General features: G+C 38.9%; 1 protein-coding gene across 2 annotated transcripts; it reads right to left on the bottom strand.

The window, feature by feature from the left end:
* Positions 1–232: 232 nt before the first annotated feature.
* On the bottom strand, positions 233–21200 carry LOC142398857 (macrophage mannose receptor 1-like). 2 transcript variants are annotated; one of them, XM_075483072.1, is made up of 31 exons: positions 21042–21200; positions 20117–20470; positions 19743–19913; positions 19397–19552; positions 16801–16911; positions 15883–16020; positions 15590–15766; positions 14809–14963; positions 13007–13120; positions 12721–12836; positions 12214–12362; positions 11922–12121; positions 11536–11651; positions 10512–10587; positions 10267–10420; positions 9788–9826; positions 7687–7850; positions 7532–7593; positions 6789–6889; positions 6544–6686; positions 6261–6363; positions 5939–6066; positions 5734–5778; positions 5524–5626; positions 5023–5255; positions 4627–4792; positions 3456–3620; positions 3241–3357; positions 2907–3062; positions 983–1012; positions 233–800 (listed from the first exon to the last, which is right to left on the bottom strand). In XM_075483072.1, the coding sequence occupies exons 1-31, from the start codon at positions 21148–21150 to the stop codon at positions 559–561; spliced, it is 4293 nt and encodes a 1430-aa protein (XP_075339187.1). In that variant the 5' UTR covers positions 21151–21200; the 3' UTR covers positions 233–558. The 2 variants fall into 2 exon arrangements, with proteins under 2 accessions (XP_075339187.1, XP_075339188.1); XM_075483073.1 differs by having other exon boundaries at positions 10512–10584.
* Positions 21201–21227: the final 27 nt, after the last annotated feature.

Raw genomic sequence — 21227 nt, 5'->3', positions numbered from 1 at the left:
GGAGTGCTTGTCAACTTACATATATTTGGCTTCTGAAGAAATTTGCCATTCCATATATGCAACATTCATTTTATACAGTTCACCTTTCCCATCAGGATGTGTGGATACTAATATGTAAATGTAAATTTGAAGGCAATGTCTACTTTAATGAAAGTATTTGAATAAAGTGTCATTACATAATTACAAATTAAACAGCACTACCATTTCTTATTGAATGAATGCTTAGACAGTGTCATTTGTGTCAAGTTTAATACTTATTTTACAGTGACACGCAGTGAGGTTTTACACATGTCAAGAGTACAAGCAATGACCAGCATCTTGGGTATGAGCACCACATGTAACTGTTATTTACATTTAGTCATAAGTTTAATACAAATCATTCTCATTGGGACATCCTGGACCCTAAATTGTTCTGTCTCATTAGGTTATACATTTCCAACTCCACTGAACTTAGTGATATATTGTTAAATAACCGAATATATACCGTATTTGGTAAAAAAAAAAAAAAAAAAGCAGTAAAGCGTCAGAATGTAGTACTTGAGATTGGGATACAGTTTCTCACAGAGTTAAAATAGGTTCAGGGTTTTCCGCATTCTCTATCAGTTTGTTGGTGTCAACCACATCAGGCTGAGGTGGTTCGCTGTTAAAGTAGAGTGGATTGTCAAAGGTGGGGAGGGGACGAGGCGACTTCTTGTAGAAGAAGAATGCAACGACTATCAGCGTGGAAGTGATGGTGATGAGCAGCACAACTATCAAACTTGTGTGAGCCCGACTGGAACGATCCTTATCTGTATGAGGCTCTGTACATTCAACAAGGAGACAGTCAGTTTAAACATTTCAAACAGAATCAGACTTGAGATATACCCATTTTTTTCTATTTAAATCTTATCATACTAAATTGTTTTAGATTTGACTAAATGCTACTTCAGATGTAATTATTAATGAACTATACAACTTGAGAGGATACAAAGATTTAACTTACGAGATTCTGGGTCTGGATCGGAGATTGGCACTGTTGGGAAAGTCAGAAATGGTGGTCAGATCACAAATGTCTTCAAACAAGTCTGTTGGTCTAATTAATCTATTGGCTTTACTACAATACAATTTCCAGGTCTGAACTATACTCTGTAAGATCCCAGTGTAACTTTTCAACAGGACACACCAATAATAACCTAAAAAACAAAGAAACAGTAAATGACCTGAGGCTGGAGGTTGTTGTGAGGTAGCTGATAGAGGATAACATTTATTTTTGTTTTTCGGCAACTTGCATACTGATGCATGTAGTGTGATCACTGCGTTAGGATATCTGTATGTTAACTGTTTTACATCTGCCGCTTGTCCATGTAAAAGAAAAAAAAAAAGAACTAAAATGGCAAGAAAAAAGCTATTTGAAAAGTCAGCACACATCTTGTACATTGTCTGGTAATGTCTCCGGATAGGATAGGCGCTAATCGTTGTGTTTGAAGAACTGCTAAAAAAACCAGGGGCAACTGGTCACATGTGAAGATTTGAGTTACTTTTGAGCTCAAGTCATTAGATTTGCATATAAAAGGTGGATTCAAATAGCCTGGGAATTCCCATGCTGCTTTGCGCTCGATTTCATTCTCACTGCAAAGTCAGCCTGGAAACCACCACCCTTATTTTTGCTAGAGTTTGGGAACCAATCACAGAACGGGGGGGGCGCAGCAAGACGATGACGACGTCTATGCGCTACACCGAAGCTTGTAGAGCGTTAATCCAACATGACAGCGGACACAACGTTACCGTTCAATGCAGCCTTAGAAAGTGTTTCGGAGTAGATTCACCCTAGGGTCATTTGAACCGTGACATCCAGCCAAGTAGCCCACCCGAAGTTTTTCCGATATTGGCTGAACATCAGCTGAGTTACCGAGTTATCCCGAATAGCTTAGCACAAGCGCTAACGGACCCTGGCAGTTTCTCCAAAATTACCACACTAAAATCACATGTCATGACACCAAACTTCTACAGTTGTACAAATATGGTCTGTACTCACAAAACGATGCATTTGGAAGTTTGTACATAGTCCATGAGTTTATTATTATCATCAACACAAGCCTGATAGCTTTTCTGCTGCTAAAGCTTCGTTGACGACACTTCTGGGAGCTGGGAGCTTCAAAGTAAGATGAGGGTTGATCTACTACTGTAGACAACAAAGCAAGGCTGCTCAATTTCTCCATTATTAAAATAAATTCACAACTCTACAACATAAAAATTCATGTAGAATATAGCATATAGGCCTACTTTGTTGTCAATTTAAGTAGCTTAGAGCGCAAGTTTACTTTTATTTTCCATTTTTTTCTTCTTCCTCGTCGAATTTCTGTCGTCATCTGGTATAAGTGATACAATTGGCTATGAATCGCGCGCAAAGCAGCATGGGAAGAACCTGACGTCATTTGATAGACATTCGTAGCGCCCAATAAACGGCTCTAGGCATTCGTAAACCACGCCTCAAATACGAGAAAATGCACACCTAGTTCCCAGACCACCATCTCATCGAGATTGTGGACGCGTCAGCCAGGCTAGGATTCAAAGGCAATTTATTGCAATTCAAAACAAACGGGTTTAATAGAGAGACAGCTGATTTGCACAGTTAACATAAAAGTGTGCAAGGATAAATAATTGTCATTTTTGTGGAGGTTAAAAAGTTATATCTTCTTAATCACTAAATTAACACAAATATGTGATTTATAATTGAAAGGATGCATCCTGTTGATTTCACTTTTTGCACATGCTCTTTTTTTTTAGACCATCTGTAGTCAGAGTCCCTTCTCGAATTCCACTGACAAGCAAAACCAATTATTATTCAAATTGACATATTATCAAACATGACTTCCTGTCAGGGATTTCTAACAAGCTACACATGTGAGAAATGTTCATGACCTTACCTTTGGGTGTTTTACAGATGTATGATCTGTCGTGCCATCTGCGGCCTGAATTCCAAGTTCCATCTGAGGTTTGAATGGCTCCATAATCAGAATCTGGCTCTTCTGGAGCCCAGTTAGTGTAGTCCATGACTGTTTTATCCAACCACATCCATGTTCCTAGAGGCAAACAGAAGTAATTTTGCGTTTTGAGAGTTGGCTAAATAACTATTTTACAGTCACTTTTTATTGCATGAAAATGGATTCGGTTGTGATTGTGTCTCTGTGATCTTTTTAAAACTGTTTTCATGAAGTAGTTTTGCTTCATAATTAAAAAAAAAAAAAAAAAAGTTCCTACCTTTGTGTGTTTTATAGAGGCCAATCCAGTAAGAGCTGTGGCTATCTTGAAATATTCCTACATTGCTTTTGATGAATTGTTGCTCCAAAGGATCTTCGATACTGGCTAGGATTCCACCTTCACATCAAGAAACAATGCGGTTGTTACAATTAATGAACACATATTGGGGGTTATTTGTGTGTGTTCCTTTTTTGGTGTGGAGTCCAGTCTCTTACCATGCCTAACACAGCTGCTAGCAGCATCTGCCCATTCAATTTCATCAGTGATAAACAAATAGCAGTGACCCCTGTATGGCATCCAAGTGTAACTCTCCTGAAACTCTACATTAGTATCTTCAGGGCAGCGTCCGGGAAACGAGGTGGTCTCAGATGGTGCCACATCTGTGAAGGACAGTGACAGTGCTGATTAACTAATTCTTTGACATTCATTGCTGTTAATTTGAAACCTTTATATTCTGTGAGACACATTGTTAGACTCCAATATTGACTCCTGAAAAATAGGGCAAATATAATGTTGTATCTGGGCTGATTAATTTCTCTGATGGAGGACCAATAAAATTACATTCAATCAAAAATACAACGCTAAACTAGACAGCACAACCAATGTGCGTTTTTGATAAAAAACAGTAATGAACTAAACCAACCAACAGTCTATTATTTAGATTATTTTCATAGCTTATCCCGTCATGAGTGCCAGCACAACGTTCTAGCCTTATCAAAGCACATATGTTACCACTTGGCATGTATAGTGACTGCAGTGGCTGACCTAATCAAAGTATGTTTTGTGATACATGTATCCACAGGATATGACAGGTTACATTTACCAGCAATTTAAATGGGCATTGTGTAACAACAAGGCATGGCATCCTGTTTGCTGCGGTCATGTCGGGTGTGATGAGCCTGAGACTGAACACACATTCACAAAGTGAAGCAGTATGGTTCCTTCACCACAGAAAAAGCAGAATTTTTGAGGGTTTTTTGTTTGTTTGTTTTGTCCTGAATTTGTGACCTTTTAAAAGAATCTGACTTCCTAACCTAATTATTTTGCAATGTTTCTTTATTTTATTGTTATTTTTTTACAATATAAATCACAGAAAAAATGTTTGCTTTTTTTCCCCCATACATTTACAACACAAGACATGTCTCTTTGGAATATACGCTCCTGCTGCCACCTCCATTTTCCATTTCCCCCCTGCATTATTCAACGTTATTTTTTGTTTTAGTTATTTAACTTTAAAGATTTTTTTCTTAAAAATTCTCCTGATTCTCTTTTTGACTTCATGCTTTCAAAGCTCTGCATTTAATTATCAGTTGCTGGTTTGGTCATGTGGAATAACTAAACTGATGTAGCGTTCACAATGCAGCTTTTCCAAAGATGTGGGAATACCTGTCGACTGCATGCAAACGCTGTTCATGGTCTGGTTGCAGAAAGCAGTCTTCCATTTTCCGTCCACATCTACGTACACACAAGGTCTGTCTCTGCTCGGCTCCGATGGTGCCCACTGGGCAGAGTTCAAGTGCCAGCCGTCAATATACCTGAAATAACCTTTAGTCTGAAAAGAACAAGAACATTGTTGGCTGTTTTCAAGCATGAAACCAAAACGAATCCATTTTCACACACCTTTTTAAACCTGTGTTCTCCAAAATCTAAATCTAAAAATATGTCTGACGTCATTTAGCAGATTATTCTGATAACTTACTCATTCAATAACTTTTGAAACTTTTTTTAAATATGACCAAAGGGCACATAGTACAGTAGTTTCACATGTTTGCTGCCCTCTACCTGCTGTTTGTTAAGTCCAATCCACAGAGGAGTTTTGAGATTCAAAGCCAGCAGTTCGACATGTGCACGTGTCCACTCGTTTCGTAGGCTGGCCAGGTTGGCCTTATCACCCTGACAGCGTTTCTGGGCGTCATCCCAGGTCAGATTTTGAGTCACAGCCTTGATGCTGTCATTTCCCAGACGTACATAGATCAAAGGGTCTATTGGTTGTAGTTGATCCTGGATATTTGAGTCTGTTGGGTGCAAGGACAGTGTCAAACAAAAGCTAATTTATTTACATTATCACTGACATTGACTGTAGGTTGAATTTGTTGCCCTGTATTTTTCTGCAAACTTGAAACATGGGATGCAACAAGAATCTGCACTAAATTTTAGGCAGTATGGTGCTACAAAACCCTTTCATTTTGGGGCTTCATGGTGCAACATACTGTACTTAATATCTTCTTTAAGTTTTCACATTTTCAGCCTCAATCAGATAAAACAGAAGAAGAATTAACTCACCAAGATTTCTCTGACAGACAAAGCCGTTGGTGTCATTGCAAGAACCAATCAACCATTTACCGATCCCAAAAACCGAATTGCTGGTCATCCATACACACTCAGCCTGGTTAAAAGTGAAAAGATTTGCATGATTTGTGACATGCAACTTTCTCATCTACAAATTTACTTTAGTGGAGGCAGTATTTTACTCAAAATCAATCACATTTTTACCTCATTCCATCTTTGGTAAAATGTTCCAGGACGCCGTTGATTTTTCTAAAGAGCAGAATCAGATTTTTTGAATAAACATTACAGTTTCTTCTATTAGTTCTGATATATCTTGAGTATCTCATTGTCAGAGCAAAGGACGTGAGGAAAAGAAGCACCTGACCACAAGAAGTCACCCATTTAACCTTTAAATATGATGTGTACTTACAGAGTAACCCCAGTTGGTGTATTCCCTTTTCGCGCCATCAGTCCAGTAAAATCCATCCTGTCTTAAACTATTCAAACCAATCCACAGGTTTGTAGATAGCACATCGGGCATTTTTGTGGTAAAAAATGCTGAAAATTTAAAAGGTCAAAAAAACAGACTGATCTTAATTTCATTCAGTTTGAGTTTGCAACTTTCCCTTATTTCGGCAAAAGTTCCAACATCTTATACATGGTTTAGATTTTGTTAGTGTGAAAATGACATTTTCACACTTCCCAACATAATATACACTGGTGTATAATATACAAAGATAAAGAGGGCAAACCTTGCACTTGTCTTGTGGGAATGGAGCCTAAATGGCCTCGCATTGTGATGCACTGTTTCCGTGCTTCTTCCCAGGTTGCCTTTCGGTCACTTATTAAGTAACACTGTAGATAATAAGTTATAATTGGTTTAAATTATACCTTATATGTGCCTGATAAATTCTCTCACACACACTTGCACACATCCTGCTTCACCTAACGATGTACATTAACCCTTTACACTGTATTTATGTAGTTATTTCTTGATTGATTGATAGCAAGCATGGGGTGATGGTAATTTCTGACCTTCTTTCCAAATTTAGTCCATGGGGGCACACAGCCACCTTTTGGAGGAACTGTCGGAGCTGCGGTGGTGTTGACTGGAGGCGATGTCGTTCGTTTACAGATGGACTGAGTCTCTCTTCCACAATTAGTGGTGCGCCAGAAACCTGTAAGAAAAGCACCATGTCCATAGTGTAAAAATCTTGTTCAGACAGTTCAGCTGGGGTTAATCATTCTTTGATAAGAGAGTGCATGGCATTTTCCCTCACCCATGTGATAAGTCATAGTAACACAGTTCTCGTCAAAGACATCAGAACTAGGCTGATTTTCATCCCACCCTTGAAATGACACAGGAGTATCATCCATCCACCTTAAAACACACAAGTCAATTTAAATGATAATATGTGATAAAATACAAATAGCCTTTTACCATCATGTTGCCATTTTGCCGAGTATATAAATTAAATGGAATAACAATAAATGTAGCCAAAGAAAACATATACACAAATGAAGCATTAAAGTTGTTTAGAGCTGTATGTTTATCTGCAGGATAAGGGAGCTGGGTGGATGTCTTTATTTGCTATGTAACAAATCTACTACCCCCTCCCCCTTAGAGCCAACAGTAAACTGCATAATCGTTTCAACTAAAGCAGTTCCAGTGCTGGTTCAGGGCTGTTACCAGAGCAAGTGCTAAGTTGGTTCCATAAAGAACCAGCCATGACTTGGTTTGTTTTTCCACATCCAGAGAACCACCACATAACCACAACCCTTTAAACAGCTCTTCAGTCCACATTGAAATGCTTCTCTTCTGCATTCTGAGATTGTGTAGAGAACTACAGGGCAGGGGGGCAGCTCTTCACATATTATGGTGTTTGTCTTATTTCCCTGAAAACCTGTGTCTTAATATCACCTGTCTAGTTCATAAATACTATTGTAGAAACAGCAGTCATTGTTGCCAGTTGGTGATATTCTCCTTATAGCTCCTTATTTTTGTGGCATTAATAGTACTCACCAAAATGATCCATCAAGTTCCACCGTCAAACCTATATAAAATGACCCATAGAGTCTGGATATCTGCATAGAAACAAAAAATGACAAAACGTGTTTACATGTGTTTATATGGGTCAAATCCTGAATGTGCTGTTTTGCAAACCCAAAAACACCTACCTGTTTCCATATGAACATATTTTCATCCCTACTGTTGATTGATGCTAAGTCACCGTGCCGCTGCTGACAGAAGTGACGAGCTTCTTCAATAGACTTTGACATTCTGTTGATAAAATATTGTTTTCCTCTCCACTCAAGCCAGCCATCGTCAGTGACATTGTAGTCTGTAAAGGTTTAGAAGCATACTGCATTGAAAATTTGAGTTTTAGAAACCTGTTAATGTCTCATCAGTTTGACTAGGACTCCAGAAATCTACCATTCGTGTTTTGTATAACCATTTAAAAAGAAAAAACCTTTAACTACAGCGAGCAATTTTCAAGCAAATACTTATGATTCTTATAAAATTTCAGCAATTATTTTCCCTTGATTGTAGCCTGGCGACGCCATCCTACGTACTTCCGCCCAAAGATTTTGGCTCCGCACATAGTCACAGCCCTTTTACAGACAGCCGTTCCACTTCCTATTCGCCCCATTATAAAAAAATTGGCTGCAGTTCAGTTGATTTTCTCTGGGGGCGCTGGCGAGCGAGTGCAGAATGACCATTTTCCATAGGGCTGGCGCTAATAACTCAAAAAATGTCCCCGCTAGCGGCTGAAACCTGAAAATAATACTGTGATTTCTGACAGAGGGATGTGGATTTATATCGAAAGTACAATAACCTGGGAGTTATAGCTTTCTGTTTTCTTACAGGTCTGGCATTTGCGAGTCAGTATCTGCTAGCATCTAGCTAATGGAATCTGAAGAACGCACGGCTGATTACGACCGGCTGCTTTACGGCACTCGTCCACTGTGCCAGAGTGCTAACCTGGTGCCGCTAACAACAACGAAAGCTAAACCAGAGGCTAGTCAGAGAGTATGTAAAAGGGCTGTGCTGAAATCTGTAACTATTTGAGCTAACACCTCTCTGCTAGCTCAGCGCTAGGACTGACCATGCCGTAAAGTGATGCCACATGCGTGACGTCACTCTGGATGCAATACTGACAATAAATGTGTATTTTAAACAAATCTAGAGAGTCTAAAAAATCAAACCAAGTGCCGTTTGAAAGGATAATTTATCCTGCCTTTAGGAAAATTAAAATGAAAAAATATAAAAAATTATATCCAAAGCAATGGCTGGATCTAAGGTGGATTTCATAGTACCACCATAGAGTTTGGCGTGCTCTGCACTGCTTCGTTGGCGCCCCTAGAGTGCAGTACCACCCGGAAATAGCCGCCAGTTTTCCCTCTCCTCATAATAGAGACTCTCTGACATAGTCTGGCCAAATCCCCCTACCTCGGTTCGCTCAGTGTTTTGCCAATCAGCAAACAGTTGCGAGTGGTGACGCAGAACTCACGCGCGGAGTCCATTGTAGTCCATATAATTGTAGTTCAACCGCAGCGGAAATAAACATGGCGACGGAAGAACGCTAGAAGCTATCCATGAAGTTGTCTCAACTCTGGAGAGCATTATACAATTAAAACGAGAGCAAGAGAAATGCCTCGTCAATTTTGTTAGTAGCAAGGATGTCGTAGCTCTCCTTCCAACTGGCTTTGGGAAAAGTTTGATTTATCAAATGGTACCGGTATAATGAAAGCGGATGTGGGAAGCGTGATTCGCGAGCTAGAGCCTCGCGAGAGTAAGCATGAACCTCGGCGCATAACCTACGTCCTTTCTAAACATTACTGATTGGTTAAGGGAACTCCAATGAATTAAAGTTGCTGAGTAAGGTCCCACCCTCCATGGAAACAGATTCCTATTGGGTTTTTCCAGACTGTTTGACGGAGTCAACAGTCGGCTTTCGCCCAGGCTACCTTGATTGTGCAATGAAGTAAAATTGAATATATTGCATTCTGTTATTGCAAGATTAATACATTCCAAAGACTACGCTTTAAGCTGTGGAAAGATATATCAGGCATTTCTTCACCATTTTCTTGTATTTTACAATAAAAAGAATAATTTCTTTACTCTAAAAGATTTTTCATGCAGAAACCTATTTAAAATATGTATTAGAATATGCCATATGATATCTTGTTGGGGGAAAACAGGGTCAGTTTGACATCCAAGCAGTTTGAATTTATGTATTCGCCACCTTGATTGCATTCGAGTTCATTATGAACTTACCGGACGCTGTATTATTAGGAGGTGGCTTTGGAGTTACTCCTGTAAGAGCACAAACAGGTGTTAGTTTTATTAAAAGAAAAGGAAAACATAAATACATTTTTTTTGTGAGTTGTAGGAGAATGGGAGAGTAACCAAAAAAAATCCAACATGACATAATAATGTAAGTGACAGTGTCTTGATTTCAAAAACTTTGCCTTTATTCTCAAATTAGCCTTTCTGCACTAAAAGAGGACTGTGTATTGAGTATGAATTATAAAAAAGAAATGATTAAACTAAGACAAACCTGATGATTAATTAGATATTCATATATTTTTTATGATCAGCAAACTTGCATCAAATGTGTTTGACAGAGAGTTATGGAAGGCTTTGCCCCAAGAGACATGACACTCAGTCTACTACGAGATCATTGTGCATGTCGGCATGCCACTTAAAAATATTTTACTTAGAAAGAGACAAAGCACACATTTTCTCAACTGTACCTGCACGGATCTGACACAGCCAGTCATTGTAACTCTCACAGTTCAGATCGTTCCACGAGCCCTGCTCATCCCAGTCATGAATAATAAATTCAACACACGATTCTGCGTTATTGTAATTGTTTGGTTCTCCTTCCTGCCAGTGCAGGAAGTTTAGCTGTTAGGGGGGAAAAGCAAGATGATATTTATTTATCCATATTTACTGACAGAAGAGTCAATGTTATTAGGTACAAAACTTCTAAACCAACCGGGCTTCCATCACTCCATGTATAACCAGTGTTTGGATCATCAACATGAAGTCCAATCCAACCTTTTCCACCTCTACTGTAATAGAAAAAAAAAACATCAAATGACAATACATACTTACAGAAGTAGTGTGCAGGATTTATTGACATCACGCCCTGAAGTTAGAGTTCGCAACCAGCCGAATAGCCTTCACCTTTTCCTATACTTGAAACCATGTAGAAGGACTACAATGTCCACAAAAAGTGTAAAAATGTTGAAAAAACCCAATTTTGAAGAAATAAATGTCTCTTACAAAAACATTCTATTTTCTTAGGATTCTACACTAATGAAAACATAATTATGAATACTACACCGCTTTTCTGCCAGCATATCACTCTAAAGGTGACTCTTGGGAGCTGTAAAGGTGTATTGTTCAGCCTCAGAAAACCTAGGTGTTGCAACATACACTTAACTACAACGGAAAATGGGCGAAAACTAAACTTGAAACTTAATATGAGACAAAGCAAAAAACAAAGAGATAGGAGAGGGGGAGCACAATCTTGTAATAACATCAATACACTGCTGCTGTATATTTTCACACTGCAAGTAATTATGTGATGCTGCGTCAGGGTTTTGGAACTTAAAATAATTTCAAATTTGGGGTTATCTGATAACTGGCGGCCAGTACAGGGTGTACCCCGCCTCTCGCCCGATGACCGCTGGGATAGGCTCCAGCCCCCCCGCGACCCGACCTATGGATTCAGTGGGTATAGAAAATGGATGGATGGGTTATCTGATGATACCATCATCACTCTGCTGTAAAGAGGCTAAACCTTCTGCAATGGTCCTCTCTCTAAAGGCATGAAATCACTGGAACAAAACATTGTTGTAAGTGATGTATTTGCTACTCTGATCCCTTGTTTTTCGCTTTTTTTTCTATGGGTGCTAGATTTAATGCTACAAGAATTGTGTACCTTTTTTTTTTTTTTTTTTAACATACATCTCATGTGGCAGCTTCATTGAAAAGTCATATTTACAGCTGCTTACCGTCCTAATATCTGCTCAGGACCACTGTGGATGCTCAACAAATCTCCTCCTATGGCTCTGCAGAAATCTCTGGCTTCAAACCAGGTCTTCTCATTTGAGCGAGGCCCTGTGAAAAACTAAAGGACAAGATAAGGCGTTTGTTAGCTATATGAAAATATACAACATATACATAGTCAACAGCAGAATATGTGGAAAAGGAGTACTAACTGTAGTATATATGTGCTCACCACCATCACTGATACATGAATTTATCCAGTTTACATTCTTTAAAAAAACACTTGTGTAGTATTGTGATGATGAAAGGATACCAATAGAGCTCAGAGGCATGTTGTTTTTTTAGTAAGTAAAATGTTTCAATTAATCACCTCGATTTGAAATATTTGTACCTTAGAGCAGACGCTTCTTGTTCCCACTCGATTCCAACCATCAGCGCACTGAGGAGGAGTTTGAGTTGGTGGTGGAACTGTTGAAACTGCCCCCTCTGCCAGGTGCTTGCAGATGTATTTCTCCTTATTGGTGCAGGGCAGCACATCCCAGAGTCCAGCTGAAATCCCAGTTGCCATGGCAACACAGCCTTGTTGGTGACCTTAACGTTGAGGGGAACACTAGTCGAGTTAAAACTGTTGGTCTGCTGTTTATGCTTTATATTATAGTGTGGAATTTCACAACTTTGCGCACCTGGCATTCCAGCATTCCAGTGAGTAAATCTCACATGTTCTGAATTGGTCCATGAAAAAACATCAATGTTGACCTCATTTGACAACCCAAGCCAGAAGTGTTTCTCTGGTCTCAGTCCCACCAGGCTCACAAGGAAGGCATTATCCACCCTGTAGGTGTTTATACAAATTGATAATCGTTGAAATAAAGTAAATATATTCTACATTATATGCTAGTACAGCGTCAACCCTGTTCCACAAGGCACACAGCCCTGCATGTTTTCCATGTTTCCCTTCTTCGGCACACCTGACTCAACTGAATTTGTCTTAATCAGCCCTCTGCAGAACTTAAAGAGCTGACCCATTTATCTGAATCAGGTATGTTGGAGCAAGGACACATGGAAAACTTGAGGGGCTGTGTGCTCTGAGGACCAGGCCTGAGAAACAGAAACAAGTATATGCACATGTGAATTTTTTATATATCCTGCACAAATATTTCCTCATTTATGAAAACACTAAATATTCTTACCCATTTGATACATCAGCTATGTAGGAGTCTGACCTCTTACAGTCATCTTTAGCTTCGTCAAAAGTCTTCGTCTCAGTTCCTATAAAGTAGCAATACGAGCCATGTTTTTTCCAGCCCTGAAAATAAATCGAGCACAGATTAGAACTGAAGTGTTGTACTTAGAAATTAGATGTAATGAATTTGCAAGCAGCAGTTTGTTGAAACAACGAGCATTACACTTTTTTTCTTCTTTTTAGTAAAGTTAATGTATGGCCTTAATCAAACATTATTAATGAACTTCACTCACAGCTTTGCAGCCATGTTCCGGCTCTTCTTCATCCGCAATTCTTACAGTGGAACTTTGTTTCATGCAAATAAATCCATGTTTCTGATCACACAGACCATCAGCCCAGTTCCCATTCTGCAAGAAAAGATGAGCATGATAGGATAAGATGAATTTTTGAACTGATCACGATCTCAGCAATGCATATAGATATCATGAGACTTTTTGTACAATTTGAGCGTCATTCATATCACATTTTAAACTTTTTGCATGTCACTTCATTCCCTTATCATGACTCGCCGAATTGTTCGGGTTAGGGTAAAGGAACACGGCATAGTGTCATCCTCTGTCTGTACAAATGAAATGACACAAAAATATCAACAAAAGAGGAGTAGTCATAACACACTGCATAAATTGATGTGTTATATCTTTCCTATTGCATGACCCCAGGTTGCAGGGTGTCATCCCTCCACAAAAAATGCCCTACAATAAGATATGAAAAAATACAAGTATGGTGTAATGACATGTAAAATGACTTGGCGCACCATTTACATGCTATTTAGTGAGACCAAGCCGTGCACCTGGATGGATAAACTGCCTCTTTCATGAGTGAATACCATTTTCCTCTTCCCAGAGGATACTGTACATGATAAATGGGGATGGTCCCCTGACTGCAAAGCCAACTCCAAAAGAGTTAAGACACCATATAAAATGTAACTAAAAACAGACAGCAAAGACTGAATATTCTAAAATCTTCAGTACAGAATATCAAGAGATTCTGAGAATCTCGAGGCGTCTCTGTGCGTGGTTGAAAATAGGTATTTCAAGCTTGCAATCTTTCTTCTTCAGGCAGCACTGCATTGAAAACCGTCATCATTCTCTTATGAAAATCTCTGCATGGGCTCAGGTGTACTTCCAGATATCGATGTTTTACTTAACACAGTTCACCATGACGTCCACAAATATACGTTAATGCTCTATCATCCAAAAAAGAAGCAATATATGAACATGACCCAGAAATAACGCCGTCTTCTCTGGGGCAAAATTAATTCAAAATTAAAACGACACTAAGGGAAAAATCTAAATTACAAATTGTTTTAGGAAATCATGGCTGCTGTGTCCTCTGAACTAAAGAGAAAGGGAACCATCAGACTTGTTAGTAGCACTCAGTTCAAAAGTCTATATTTCTGATGGTAGCGGGGTGTATTTTTACCTATGGAACTGGCAACCTTTACATCTAGAAAGGCACCATCAGTACTGGGAGGTATACTGTATATGATTTTATGCTCTCTCTCAGATGACGTCTTATTCAGGGAAGGCCTTGCATATTTCAGCAAGACAATACTAAACCTCATTCTACATCGAATACAACACCATGGTTTCATGGTTTCCTGCAGCTCAGACCTTTCACCAACTGTAAACATTTGGAGCATCATGAAACACAAAATACAAGACAATCCATGACTGTTGAGCAGCTAGAATCCTGTATGAGACAAGAATGGGACAACATTCCTCTGCCAAAAACCCGGCTGCTGGTCTTTTCAGTTTCCAGACATTATAGACTGTGTTTAAAAGAAGGAGTGATGCTACACGGTGGTAAACATGGCATCCCAACTTTTTTGAGGCACTGTGCTGCAATTCAAGATGAGTTCATATCTTTAAGGAAAAAGTACAACATCTCACGTTCTATGGTGCCGACACGCCCTGTGCTCGTGATCACGAGCTTGGAAAGTGTGTTTTATACTAATATCTTGACAACTATTCGATACACATATATGTGCAGGAAGGATAAATGTGCACAGTCATATCCACATCATTCCCCTTACCTCCCCTCGGATGACAACGCAGTCGTCTGCCTCAGAGGAGACACCTGGTTTCCCAAACTCCCAGCTAGTGAAGCTGACAGTAGAGTGGTCACTCCAGTCAAACAACCCCTCTGTCTTCCTGTCGTTCAGTCCAATCCAAAGCTCATCAGTGGATGCTGCGTTCACAGAAAGATGAAACGTTGTGTTTGACTGGAATAATTACAGTTGCAATGGAAACCTCACTAAATCTGTCAGCAACACTGTCTAAATCCTCTTTAAGAAATTATAAAGAAACATCTTAAAGACGATAGTTTTTTCTTTTCTATAATTAGTCATTTTTCATTTGCTGTGAACATAATTACAGAATCTTATTTTTCCCCATTGTGGCTGCTTAAAGATTTTGAAGGAGATGCATGCAACAACTTGGAGTTGAATGAACAACATGACTAAATAATTTCCTGCTGAATTAGTAAGAAACCTAAGGTCCTAATTCAGCTCACAGTCCTTCCTGATTTATAGAAAAAGAAAAAGTGCTCTAGACTTTGTGTGTCTGCATGAATGTGCATTAGCCCTTTCTGTGTTGTATTTCTGGGGCCTATACAGATTTAAAAACAATTGTATTTCCATGATGTAACAGCAGAGTACAGCATGCCCTTACTGATTTGAGAGTGTCAGAATTGTCCGTACGTCTCTAGTCTACATGTACAGCCCTCCCATAGAGAACTTTCGGTCCTGTTTATTGTTCCCTGATCCATGTTTGAATGTTGTTGTTTATTTTCAAAGAGATGGGGTTATCACATACCATATCCAAGTTGAGAGATGACAAAGCTTTGGTCTTCCACATTGCGGATGCTCACAAGGTCCCCTCCCTCCTTGCGGCACTCTATCTGAGCATCAGACCATGTCTTAGGATTGCGCTCAAGGTGGAAACAGTGGCCATTGTAAGGGATCCAGTGGGTTGAACAAAATCCTTGTTCAGCTGATGTTGAAAAGCAGAACCATGGACTGAATGAGTGATTTATCTGATACAACATAGAAACATCACAGGAGCCAGATGAAAGCAAAATGTCACAGAGTCAAATCATTTTTCTCTACTTTGTGGGGGAGCTGGTGGGGTGCCGCCTTTATAGCAGATGTAGCCTAGTCTCTTGAGGCAGGATGAACTCTGCCATGAGTACTGGCCAGTGGAGTCGAGAAGAGCACAGTTGTGTCCCGGATTAGGTTGTGGGTATCCTAAAACAAGATGATGATTGAACTGTAAATTCACTTTTTACTAGTGTTTCACATCAACATTTTGCTGACTGAGTAAACCAGAATCACAAAATCTTAGCGTATAAAGGGAATAAAGTTATTTTTACACATCCACACAAAGAAGAGTTATCAGCCTAAGTGCGTGGGTTGAGGTTAAGATTCACAAATAGAAGCAAGTACAGCCTTTTCCATCCAAAATCACCTAAAACAAATACAAATTGAATCCAGGAAGTACTTCAATTATTATTTTTAAGCAACAGCATTCAGTTTAAACACTATTTTCTGTACAAATGTCCCTAATCAGGGTCACTTTAGCTTTGTGTTTGGTTTCAAAATAGTAACTACAGTTATGATTACAAGCTAGTTAATGTGCAACAGATAGTGTATAATGATTTTTTAAAACTTTCTATGAATACAACATCCTATAATTGGAAATGATAAAGATAAGAACCATTAGGGTGCACCAAAACACCAAAGTGACACCGGTTATTGAACAGTCAGCCATTTTGACATCCCCTGTGTGTTAATTGATATGTGCCATCCCTATCAAACACATACCATTAAATGTGTTTCTTGTATATTTAATTCTCTGTTACAGAGCATCTATCAGTTCCATGTCTTAGAAAAAGCAAAAATACTTCCTGATGTACATGAAGTACCAACTTTGAGGACAAGTTACAATGCTGGATTCAAATTGGATTGTTTTCTTACTTTTCAGTAAATGTCTGAATAGCTCAGATGTTGGAGGCAGTGAAGACTCACCTTCAGTCCATCTCAGATAGCGGAAAGGCTTCCCATTAGTCCACTGCCAGCCATGTTCTTGGTCCAAAACTAACCCGATCCAAAGTTTATTTCTGCTGGAGCCTAGTAGTGCTGTGTGTTTGTGTGATAGCGACAGACAAAAAAGAAGAATCAGAAATTTGTTTTGTTGTTCCTCTTTTTCATTGCTTGGGTCTGCTGTCCACATAGCTTTTCTTTTAGAGCTATTTTGAATTGATCCCACCCAGTAAAGAGTATATGTGGCCACCTAGAGGAAAAATGCTGCGCCCAGCTAATATTTGAATAGTTTTCCAACTGTCACTGTTGTTGTTACCATCACCTTTTTTCAGGCAACAAATCATATAGGTAAAAATTCTCTCTCTGTTCCCAAGGAAAAGGAAAGTTGAACTCTTTGTTTCTCTATCCAGAGCTGTAGGCTATGACATGTCAGGCAGAAATGAGCAAAACAAAGAAACAAAAAATTCATAGGAACAGATCGATCTAAGATTAAATGTTGATTGTTTTAGCTTAATATAAATAATGTGATGGGTATGAAGCTGAAACGGTCTTTTGAAATGTTGTAGTCTGTGCCGAAGGAGCCAGAGGATCACAGAAAGAAGTCCTTAAACTTTAAACTGTCCCTGCTTCAACCTAAAACTAGCCTGCAGCCGGGTTCCTTCTAATAGTAGCTTAGCTCTTGCACAAGATTATGACATTCACTTTAGGCCTACTGTTTCTGATGGATTGTGTCATAGACAAACCTCTCCCTGCAGCTGTCCAATTTAGATGTGAAAAGCTCATCTGTATGGGCGGGGTATTCGTGGAGGAAACAACAGTGTTAAACTAATGTACTAATAATAATATAATAGCCTACAGAGCAGAGGTAAAGTTACATTATCATAAAACAGCAGTTAAAGTTGAGATGTACTGTTGGAAACAGAAATGGAGATGATGAAAGACTGGCAGGATGTGCTCCTGCTCACTTTGTCAGAGAAAAGTGCGATATGTATACAGGCCCTATTAAGTCTGCAATGTGACAATTAAGACTTGTGAAGAGTATCAGGTCTCAGATTAGTTTAAATCCCAACTAAAGTTCTATTATTATGATTATTCCGTGTTTCTCATAGTGTTGGGCAGATCATCCAGGTTTCTCACCCATGGATTTCTAACAACAGGTTTCCATTTTCCTCTTCTTGTATTGCAGACGCATTGAGTTAGCCCCTCACTCTGTCACAGATATTCACATCACGTTGATCCCTCCACTCATAATCTACAGATACACTCATTCTATGCACAATCATATGAGGAAGAAAGGCTAAAGTGCCATCTAAGCATTTTTATCCCAGTATTTTAACTTTTTGTCAAGAGGAGAATGGATGAAATCTGGCAGCGCTGTGTTGTCTGTCCCTGCTGGAAGCACCGAGAAGGAACAGACGATTTTACAGAGTTGCAACAGATTTGACAGTGTTTTGTCAGCGAGAGCCAGAGAGAACAAGGAACAGCAGGGCAGCTGACAAGGACGTGGATCTGAGTGAGACAGAATACATGTAGATATTCTGATACGTTGTGATTTGTACTGAAAAAAATGGATATAACTGCAATTATAGATCCAAAATAGCCAAAATCAGACTGACCACCTTGCAAGTTGCACAGACTTGTAGATATCATTTTATAATTCTCAGTGTATGACAGCTAAAACATGGCTTATGCTGTGTTACTGTCTCTTTCGGATGACTGTGACAGACTAGAACGTTTTTTTTTTATGCTGAGCCTGCACAAAAGAGTTGGCATGAAGTCAAAAACTGCATTGTTATTTTTTCCATTCAGATTTTTTACAGCACTCATTCTAGCTTTATTCTATCTATTTGTTTATTTGGTAGTCTCAGATTTTTTTTTGTTTTCTGACCAGTTTATCTCTTGCTCAGATGCACAATACAATAACCTGATTTCATAACGTGCACGTATAATATCTTTGTGGACTGTCCACATGTGCTTCAGAGAAACAACCTATATCCTCTGCTGTAACTGGATCTTTTTGACTCTGACTAACATCTCTTCAACTAATTCATAAAACAGGTATATGTAATATGAAAAAATAGCGATCAATCATGGAAAATAATTATAAGTCTACTTAATAAACAGTACAAATGATTGTTAATGCTGTACTTAATTTTTCATACTTTGATAAATGAGTGATTGGCCTTGTGGGATGTTCAGATTGGCAAAGTACAGATGTTCTCTTTTGTGACCCATTTGCTATTAAATAAAACAGTAGGTTGATGTTACTACAAGCTTCCAGATGTATTATATAGACATAATCAAAGTTTTAAACATATATTTAAATGCATAGTCTGTAGAAATATGATATTTCATATTCAATTTCCTATTATCCAGTAAAATTCTGTATTTTTGGCAAGGTAAAGAAAGTATTATCATGAAAAATCAAGCCTTTCAACTGAATCATTAACAACTTATGTTGCAAACCTTAGATTCAACCCAAATGTAATAAACAATTGCAACTAATATCTGCATAAAGAAATCCCTCTATGCATGTGTGTTTATTTCAGTGCCTGCACACATCCTGCAGGCAGCGCCTTACCTGAGATAAAGGCCTGCTCGTTGGGATCGATGATACTGACAAGGGAGGCAGCCTGCTGTTTGCAGCTGGCCTCAGCCTCTGGCCAGGTCAGAGCCGACTGCGTGTTCAGCTGGTAATATGCTCCAGTTACCAGGTTTTTGGTCCAGTGCTCTGTGGCTGTGCAGTCATACAGGAACATTTTACATCTCAAGTCATTCAAATATTTCAAACTTAATCTTAATCAGGTTTTGTGTGTTTTCTTGGACCAGTCATGCATGTTGTGCGGTGTCGGCATCTACAGAATAATGCATTTCATGTCAACATGATTCTCATTCATTGTAGTAAGGTTTGAAATTGACAAACTCACAAGAAGATGGGCAGTATCCCCACAGTTCATGTTCATATTTGGTTTCAACTGCACACCACTGGCGCTTCGATGAGGCGTCATACGTGGTGCAATCTCCAAACCAGCGATCTTTGTACATGAAGGGAAACATGCAGATCCTACCAAAGGCATTTCCACCGATGGTATAAAGCTCTAGAGGCAAAAACAAGTTGATTTTTAGATTTTCTTTTTGCAACATCAGCTGTAGTGTAACTTAATCAGAACAAAATTGCCATTTCCAAAAGTTGCCAAACTTTGTCAGATTTCAGTCACTTTTAAAGTGACTTGTGTTTTTTAACTTTACATAGGTTTCTGGGGACTCAACAAAGACACAAGTCAAAACATTTTTTCTGTACCTCTGTGTGTTCTTGAACAGGCACCGCTCGATGTCCCTGAAATTGTGAGGTGGTTATTTGGCCCGACAGTTTTGGAAAGCATGATCATTTCGGCTTTGATTTCGATGTAGAACAATTGGTCTTTGAGAGCGAGCAGCGTCTCGTTCTTGCATTCCCATCTTTGGAGGTCGCTCTTCTCGTCACAGTCATACTGGCTCACTTCACTGCCCACGCTTTTACCCTGCACTCCAAGGCACTTTCTGGTCGAGGTTACTTGAAGGCGGTTACCGGTGGTCCAGCGCACATCAAGGCAGCGGGTAGTTTTTTTGACTAAGCAAAATCCAGTGGCCTTGTTGATAAGTGTGAATGGGGAATCTGCAGAGAGAAATACAGAAATAATCACATTCCTATCAGCATTTCATGTTTTTTTTTCCCAGAATGTAGTCGGAGAGACATTCAATTATTTTATAGGGTTGTTTAGTTTAATATTAAACTATTCTTTGGTTATGATGCTATTATCTGAAAGTTCTTCCACTTCACTCTTCCCCCAAATGCAAATCAACAATAAATTAACAATTTATTAACAATAAAATAATTATTGTAGAGGATCCATTTTTGCACTTGTCTCTGCTATTTTCTCCTTAATACCCTCTCCCTTAATTTGTCCTTTTAACTGTCAATGATATAAAGAAGCTCTCTCATATTTCAGTCGTGAGTGTCCTTCTTTTCATCAAATAATTTTCCAAAAGGTCTTTTATAGTCCTTTAAGGTCAAGATTTTGATTGGAAAGAGCATTTTTGCACACTACGTTAGTTATAAGACAACCTTAAGTAATGTTAGAATTAGAATTGCATTCAGTGCCAGGACAAGAAACTTACCAAATGCAATGAAAAACAACATTTAACATCATTTTTTTTTTTTAAAAAAGCTCAAAGTAATACTATACCATTTGCTGTTGCTGTTGAACACTGAGATGCTGGAATGAGGAGCACAAAAGCCGCTAGAGTTATCCGTAGTGTCAGCATTTTTCTCATAAGTCTCGGAGCGGACATCATTCACGCATTGCAAGCTGGAGGATGTGTGAGCATGAACGTGAAAAAGGAGGGAATCTTAAAAGCATACTGACATGCTG

The sequence above is a fragment of the Odontesthes bonariensis genome, chromosome 14, assembly GCF_027942865.1.
Source record: "Odontesthes bonariensis isolate fOdoBon6 chromosome 14, fOdoBon6.hap1, whole genome shotgun sequence".
Lineage (NCBI taxonomy): Eukaryota > Metazoa > Chordata > Actinopteri > Atheriniformes > Atherinopsidae > Odontesthes > Odontesthes bonariensis.
Note: the sequence above shows the minus strand (reverse complement) of the source record. Positions and strands in the feature narration are given on the sequence as shown.